We start from the raw sequence: 8,621 nt of genomic DNA on the forward strand, positions 1-8,621 counted from the left end.
TATCCGAGCAATCCCCAACACGTTCGTCAAGATGCATTATTGATGGAAAATTGTCAGAATTTAATTTGGTTTTTACGTAATTGAAGAAGTTCTTTGGACAGGACTTTATTTCAAGTTCAGTTTTTGAATTTAATTCATCAAATGAATTACCGACGGCTAAATCCAGTTAATCGCATATCTCCAAGTATCTTACTGAGAAGCAACATAATTTTTTTACTAACGACACCAACACTAAACGCGTGTTCAAGGTTGTCATGAAAGGTCTGCCCAGTGGTGAATCCCTGGATCAGATCAAAGATGAACTGGCAAAATTACTTGGAGTTGTGCCAGTCCAGGTAATCAAACTGAAAATGAAATCCCGTCCTGGCGATTCGCGCAACGGGATTTCTAATGATTTTTATTTACTTCACTTCAAGTCTAGTGAACTAAACAACCTTAAGGCCTTGGAAAAAGCTAGCCTTATGCTCCATGTCCAAGTGAAGTGGGAACACTTCAGGAAGACTGAAGGAAATTTTCAAAACCTCACCCAGTCCTGTGAAGGAAGATCCTAAGAAATTTAAATGTTCAAATTGTGATGAAAACCACAAATCCAATTTTTGGGAATGTAAGACTCGCAAAGCGATCCTACAATCACGTTCTAAGCGACAGGTAGGAAATTCTCCACGTTTTCAAACAGGTACAAATTCTACATTCGTACTCGTTGGTACAAATATCACCCCTGCTTCGATTTCTTCATCTATACCTGCTCCCCTCGCTGCTAACAATATTCAGCGAGTTAATGGAGCTACTGATACGGCTATTGCACCGGATAGAAATCAAAATACTTGCCAACGTAATTCTAACGGAAGTTTTGAAAACTTTGACTTAGGATGCATTACTGCTCCTAACATGGAATTTTTGCAGAAATCATTAATTAACATGATTACTGATATGCCTAAATCTTACTCCATGTTTGATGCTATTCAAACTGCAGTAAAATTAGCGAACAATATCGTCATGACTTTGAAATTCAGTAATGGATTTTAACTCTTTAAATATTTTAAATTGGAATGCTTAAGGTGATACGGCACGTCATGCAACAATGGCTGTCCCTACAATCATTAAATAAATATATTATGGTATGCGTACGAAAGACATCTTCCTACAAAACAGTAAGTTACTAATTATATACCTTGAAAAATGGGCCTGAATTGTATGAATAAGATCTGGATACATATTTCTATACTTTGCCACCAAAATATTTCCATTTCATTCACTCATTGGTAATATTTACATTAAAAAGTACGATCAGCCGATTTTGCTCTGCTCAGGGCATGAAATTTCAATAACTGTTTTCACTAGCTTTCACTTCTCAGAACCACACTAAAAACAATTACGACACGTGCTTCTACAAGAACTTTCAAGTTAATTCACTTTTAAATACGATATTTACTTAAATAATATCATTTGCATCGTTAAAAACGCGAGCCGCGAATAATTTTGCAAGTTGAAACTGTTTTGATTACCTTTTTTCTACACACCGCATTATGGAGGTGTGTATACAAATCATCTATCATCGTATTCAGTGTTGTCGATTAAATTGAAGCAAAGTGTGTAAAAACAATGCTTTTATTGCTTTTTAAGGTGGTTAAACGGTTAAACTGTGTGCAATTTTGAAACCATCACTAATAAATGTTTAAAACAGTTTCTTATTTTGTTTCTCAAGACAAAAAAATGATAGTAAATGATCCTAGAAATCTTCCATAGAAAACATATGTGTCGTTCTGGTTGCACTGCTCGAAGCCATCAGCTGATATGCAAAAGGCGGCAAAGGATGATTCAAAAACCAAAACATACACTATAAGAAAAAATATCCAGCGGCCAGTTCATTTTTGCCTACTTTTGACTTTGAGTATAATCGTATTCACCTACTTTTGGGTACAACTAACTATTTATGGGTAGGAACGAATTGTCAGTTCCATACTAATTGAAAACAATCAAATGAAAACTCTTCGACCCACATTATCTACTTTTGGCTTCCTGCAATATAGTGCCGAGATTTGTGAAATTGAGTCACTTTGGGATCTTTTTTCTTACCGTGTGCCTGGAGGTTTGAGCTCTGGAATCACTTTTGGAGAGGTCGTATGTAACCAAAGTGTGATGTTGAATCAATCAACTGCTATGATGACTTGACATGTTGGTCTTGGTGGCTAGGCGCATAATTATTTTCTGTATAGGAAGGGGTGTCCTGGGAGGTGGTAGGTCGATAATATTGGCAAATTGAATGGAAATGTAATAATAGTCTCTGTTACACATTCGACCTAATAATAACGAACTCTAGCAGCTAGGTTTACGGTAGTTGCGGTAGTGCATGATGTACACTCACACCACTACAGCATCAATGATAATCAATTCACTGACACATAGAAAGGAGAGAAAAAAAAGCAAAAAAAGCGTGACGTATCGTATCACCTTAATCTCTTAAAGATAATGACGACGAGCTATTTAACTGTTTTGAGAGTTCATAACGTGCATATTGCCGTTATAACTGAAACGTTCCTTAAACCTGACCATAAGGTTAAAAGGGACGCAAATTATTTCATTTATCTAAATGATCGTCTTGATGGAGCCTGTGGTGGCATTGCCATCATTATTCATAAAGTCTGGAACGCGTAAAAAATGGTCAACTTCAATTTGGTGTATTTCTGTTAAAAATGCATAAAAAGAAACCTGAAATGCTGCATTTACTATGGTTGCTATGATGAGTTTTCATCGTTTGCTCTTCAGTTTCCAATATGACGTTCAAGCAAGAGGAGCAGTGTGTCAAAATTTTGCTCGCGCAGCAAGAGAATCCGACGTTCTCACGACGAAACCTATGTGAAGGCGGATTTCAAGCAGCTTCCGGAACAGGAGTTTTACACCGCATCAGGAAAAGGGAAGGTGGCTGAAATTTTCAAAACCGTCAAACTATCGAAGTTCCCGAAAAAAATATCTCGTCTGGCAGTGGCAGGCCATATGCACGTGTGGTCTAAAAAGCGTCATTTTCATTACTACGGGAACCATCAATCAAGAGATCTTCGTCCAGGAGTGCCTGGAAAAGTGGCTGCTACCATTCCTAAAGCAACATAATAGACCTGTGCTGTTCTGGCTAGACTTGGCGAGCTGCCACTATGGGAAAAAGGCAATCGAGTGGTACGATGCGAACAACATGGTTGTGTTACCCAAAGACCACAACCCTCCAAACAGCACAGAACTCCGCCCTATCAAACGGTATTGGGCCTTGGTCAAACAGAATCCCAAAAAAACTAATAAATCTATGGAAAACGAGCAGCAGTTTAAATCTAACTGGCGTTCGGCGGAGAATAAGGTCGATGAGACCACTGTGCAAAATTTAATGGAAGATGTTAAGCGGGAGGCACGGCAGTTCGGATTTGTCAAACCAAAAGAATAAACGAACATTTTTTCCTTTAAATATATAAATTGAACTACCAAAAGAAAAATAAGAAGATTTTTGTGATATAAATTCGGACTCAAAGAAACGATTTTTTTTTTTTTTTCCTTTGGTTTGTTTTTTCCGTCGATCTTGTTTTCCGTGCTGAGCACCAATGCTACCGACGTGCCAGGAAGGCAGCTCCCACACCTGGACCCTACCTATCGACCCATCAACTCATGAACCGGGGACCAACGGCTTTACTTCCCATCCGAAGAAAGGCGTGATCAGAGATGTTATGCCTCAGAACATCCCGGCGGCGCCGACTGGTATTGAACCCAGGCCTTCTGTGGTGAGAGGTAATCACGCTTACCACTACACCACCGGTGCCGTTAAACGATTTTTTTGTCGACCAATGTTTGTGCGTCTTTAGACGAGTCAAACATAAAATTCTTTCTTCATTTGAAACCAAAGTTTTTGAAACTTTGGGAGTTACTGTTGAAACAAAATTTGGACAATTTACATTTATAGCTGCATATTTGCCATTCCAATGCGTAGGCCAGCAAAAGAATTTTCTCAAGGGTGACCTACAGAAACTTACCCTTCATAGGTCTAAATTCTTCATTATTGGTGATTTTAATGCAAAACACCGCTCATGGAATAATGCTCAAAGCAATTCCAATGGTAATATTCTGTTTGATGATTGTTCTGCAGGCTATTACACTATTCAATATTCTAACAGCCCAACATGCTTTTCTTCTGCAAGAAATCCCTCAACTATTGAATTGGTCTTAACTGATTCATGTCAACTTTGTAGCCCATTGGTTACCCATGCTGACTTCGGTTCTGATCACCTTCCAGTAACTTTTGAAATATCCCAAGAAATAGTTTCTAGTCGCAACAGCTCTACTTTAAATTACCATAGAGCTGATTGGGAGCAATATCGAACATTTATGGAATATAACTTCGATCCAAACATTCATTTGCAAACCAAAGATGAAATTAATTATGCTCTTGAATCTCTGACTACTTCTATAGTTGAAGCAAGAGCTGCCTCAGTACCAAAATGCGAGGATAAATTCGATTCAATAATAGACGACAATCTTCAGCTCTTGATCCGTCTGAAAAATGTCCGTAGGAGGCAATATCAAAGAACACGTGATCCTGCCATGAAAGTTATCGGTCGGGATTTGCAAAACCAAATTTAAAAGCGATTCTCTGCCCTGAGGAACAAAACTTTTGAAAATAATATTGAAATTAGACCCGAGTTCCAAAACCTTTTGGAAACTCACAAAATTTTTGAAAAAAAAACTCAAAAGCCTATTCCAGCGCTTAAAGAAGGTGGTAAAATTTTGATCAAAAATTCGGAAAAAGCTCAAAAACTTGCTAAGCAATTCTAGAGTTCCCTTAATTTCAGTTTGGGTCTTTTTTTTTCCTTTGTTCGGGACCTAAAACTACTGCCACCAGTAAATTGATCTGTTGTAGTATATCCCGTGTCCTTAGTTTAGTGCATGTCGTATTACTCCATCACTACTGAGAAATGATGAAGTATTCGATTTTTTACAGTTGCCACTCTTGCATTTATCGCAAGGATCCGACTCTAATTGAAAGGTCCCGCTATTTATACCCTTCGGAGTGTTGAAACACCCTCCAAAGGCGCGCCCCTTTGTCAGTCAAAATTGGATTCCTTAGCAACAAAATTAAGGTATGACACCGATAATGACCATGCATCAGAACCCTAGTCTTGTCACTATCAAACAAGGCATAAAAAGTAACAAGGACTAAGATGTGTTCCTTGGATTACTGAAAAATCCTGTTCCCCTAGTTTGAAGTAGTCAGGACTAGGAATCGGTGGTAGATCTTACATCGCGTAACGTACCACGAAAAGGTGATCTACCCACGTTACAGGTCTTACTAGTCCTATTGAGAATCAAGTTGCTCGGGATTATCTGAATATTTTCGTGGGGGACTGATTTGGACGAAGTAAGGTCTATAACTGAAAAGTTTCATAATATGAAAGCTCCAGGTGATGATGGAGTTTTTTACTCATCAAAAAACTCCCAGAGAGTACCTACTTTGTCTTTCTTGGTAAAATTATTTAACAGATGTTTCCATTTACCATACTTTTCTGATAAATGGAAAAATGCAAAAGTTGTTCCAATTTTGAAGCAGGATAAAAATCCAGCTGAAGCTTCTAGCTACCGTCCAATAAGTTTGCTTTTTTCAATAAGTAAGCTTTTTGAAAAGGTAATTTTGAATAGAATGATGCTTCTCATCAATACGAACTCAATTTTTGCATATGAGCAGTTTGGATTTCGCCACGGGCATACAACTAAATAGTCTATGTGTGAACTTCATGGTGAGGATTTCAAGATAAAGCCTATAGATTCAAAAAGTTCACATGTAAACTAGCGCCGCATAGTGAGGCAATTCCTAATTTACTTGTGCACCATCACCATTTGGAATACCTTGATCATCTTACTTATAATGCCGGTTACATAAGCTTCTTAGAAGTTCAGAGCCTAGTTTTATGAATTGACTACTTTTACGGATGTTCCGGATTTTCTATTGGATCCCCGGGGCTTTTAGTTAGAAGTTTTGCATGAAGTTCCACATATGTTATGTTTCAGTGATAGACCTCTGCGTGAGTCTGTGATGCCTAATAATTAAACCGTAATAAGTTTGGAATTCGGTTCTTCTTCTTCTTCGCATTTCAAGCTTGTTGCACATCGCATATTGCTCTCAACTTATGTTCTAGATGCACTTCCACAGTTATTAATTGAGAGTTTTCGATGCCTGTACCATTTTTGCATTAGTATAATTGTGTGGCAAGTACAATCATACTCTATGCCCAGGGAAGTCGAGAAATTTTCCAGCCCGAAAAATTCCTCGACCGGACCGGGAATCGAACCCAGCTACCTCCAGCATGGTCTTGCTTTGTAGCTGCGCCTTTACCGACTGAGCTAAAGGAGGCCCTTAGGCCCTTCGGTTGAACATGACTCAATTCACAATTAAAAAAATGAAATGTATGAATTCAAGGATATTTAGACAATAAGCCATATCAGATTTTGTGAACAATGATTCAAATGTCAATTTTTGGAATCTACTAGTTCAACTACACAAATTAACTTAAGTTTGGTTATGTTTGCTTACCCCAATAGTTATGCTAGTTTGCTTGGATTAGCTAGCAGTTTCGGCAAATTGGCGTTTGAATGTTTGTTTATAAAATCAGTAACGGCTATTTGTCAATTTGTAATATAATACTTAATATTTCAACTACAAGACCACAGACAACTTGATCAATGTTGATCTGTGAGCTTGCATAAATCATGAACATTCAAAGTCGCATTACTGATTTCATTCTCTCATGAAGGATTTGTTTTTGATTTTGCAAAAATGTTTAAATGCATCAACTTGATACAAGTCGTCCGCCACGTAGAAAATATCCCAAATAAACAAATCCAATCCACAAGTCGTCTGAGGACGAAAATAATTGGACCCAACTTCTCCATTACTTAAACTCCCACGTTCCCTTGAAGACGACAGCTGTCGAGAGGCTATAGAATTTTTCCGTGATTGTGATCCAACAAATCATTATTTCCCTTCCCGGAATATCGCTTTCAATGATAACATCAACAACATCAATGACCGATTATGTTTTGTGCCAAATCGCATTACATTTTGGCCATCAGAGGATCGAGAGAAACCGTGTCGTAAAAAGGGTAACACTTCATGCATTTTGATTTCGAACTTTCCAATCGCACACCATCTTATTCTGGATTGAGTTTTTATAGCAAGTGGAACATAGTTTTTACTGTCTTCTCTTTTATATGTTTATAAGGCTATCAAGAGGCTGAAACGGAAGGCAACGAAAAAAAAAACAGAGCTGTCAAGTACACGCAGCCTGTCAACGTCGATGAGCATTCGATATTTATGCGATTAAGAGGGGGAGGGGAGCTTTGCCTGCCTCCATAATAACATAAGTTTTCCATTTGCTCACTACATCCCACGTTTACAACCGAGATGAGCAAGCATTTCGCCTTCTGTTTTGAGATTATTTGTAAATGTAATTACTATTTCCGATTTCCGGAGCTGTGCGGATGGGAACCAGCATAAAAATAGCATGAATCACTACGTCACGAGTTCATGAGTGTGCGTTTGTCATTAAAGGTGCACGAAACAGGGCCAACAAAAAACTCGCTCTGAAGGTTAATCCTGCCCCATAAATACATCACTGCATGTCACTAAATTATTCCATGGAATCGATCCCGTGAACCACTTTCCGCATTGAATTCGTCGTTTCCAGCTTGAAGTGATAACCAGGGAAATCTTTTTCGAGTGTGGGCGGATGTTGAAATGGAGAATAAAATAAAAACTACTGGGTACTCACGAATAGAAAGGAGCTGGAGCCTTGTTGTAGGGCGGCAGCTTATCCAAGTTTTGGCGAAATTCCTCGAAATCCGCGTCGGCCATCCTGCTGCACGGGAACCGGACCGGAATCGGGAGGTTCACTCCTACGCGAACGTGAACGCGAAATCTTCACACCGGAGGCGCCTTAGCAGTCTTTTGGGGTACGATTTTCGATCCGCGACGGGCAAAATTAGCACATTTGTAATCGGAAGGATGGAAAATCTGTCGATTTTTCAACCAGCACCACATACACGCACATACACACACACGCGCGCGTCCGCTCTCTTTCTCCGTTGTTAGCTGGGGCCAGTTTGTCTTGCTAATGCTTGCTTGGTGTCCGTCGTCGGGAGGGGAAAACTTCTTCCGTGCACTTGGGGTTGAGGCGCTCTTACAGCTAGCGTTTACTCAACGGGAAAATCGCTATGAAGTGCAATTTGTTTGCTCATCGTATGTGCCTTGGGGTGGATGATGAGAAGAGACAGATAGTGAGAGCAATACAAGGATAATTTTGCATGGGGGCGTGAGAGTTGCTCTCTTTTGCGAGCGAGGTTACTGGAAAAGGGATTGATTGGATTTGTAATCAACAGAGGGGGGTTCCATGGATGATGCAATGAAATGGAGATTTTGGAGGAAACCATGCATGCACACAAAATAATTCCAGCAATACTACATTTATGGACGACCCTCAGATTTGCACTATGAATGCAAATTGACAGACCAGACAGAGAGCCGGACGGAAAATTCCTGCATGATCAGAAACACTCACTGGGAATTGAGGCGCCTTCGAGTATCGATTGCAAAA

General features: G+C 39.3%; 1 protein-coding gene across 1 annotated transcript in view; it reads right to left on the reverse strand.

Annotated features, from left to right (window-relative positions):
* The window catches only part of Aplip1 (JNK-interacting protein Aplip1), a 35,458-nt gene extending 27,325 nt beyond the window's left edge, over nucleotides 1-8,133 (reverse strand). The window contains exon 1 of the mRNA XM_065236134.1: nucleotides 7,800-8,133. Coding sequence (XP_065092206.1) covers nucleotides 7,800-7,882 — 83 coding nt within the window. The 5' untranslated portion in view covers nucleotides 7,883-8,133. The remainder of the gene's footprint in view (nucleotides 1-7,799) is intronic.
* Between the last annotated feature and the right edge of the window lie 488 nt (nucleotides 8,134-8,621).

The sequence above is a fragment of the Ochlerotatus camptorhynchus genome, unplaced genomic scaffold (genome assembly GCF_037179485.1).
Source record: "Ochlerotatus camptorhynchus isolate MF236.1 unplaced genomic scaffold, CSIRO-AGI_Acam_v1.1 ptg000530l, whole genome shotgun sequence".
NCBI lineage: Eukaryota > Metazoa > Arthropoda > Insecta > Diptera > Culicidae > Ochlerotatus > Ochlerotatus camptorhynchus.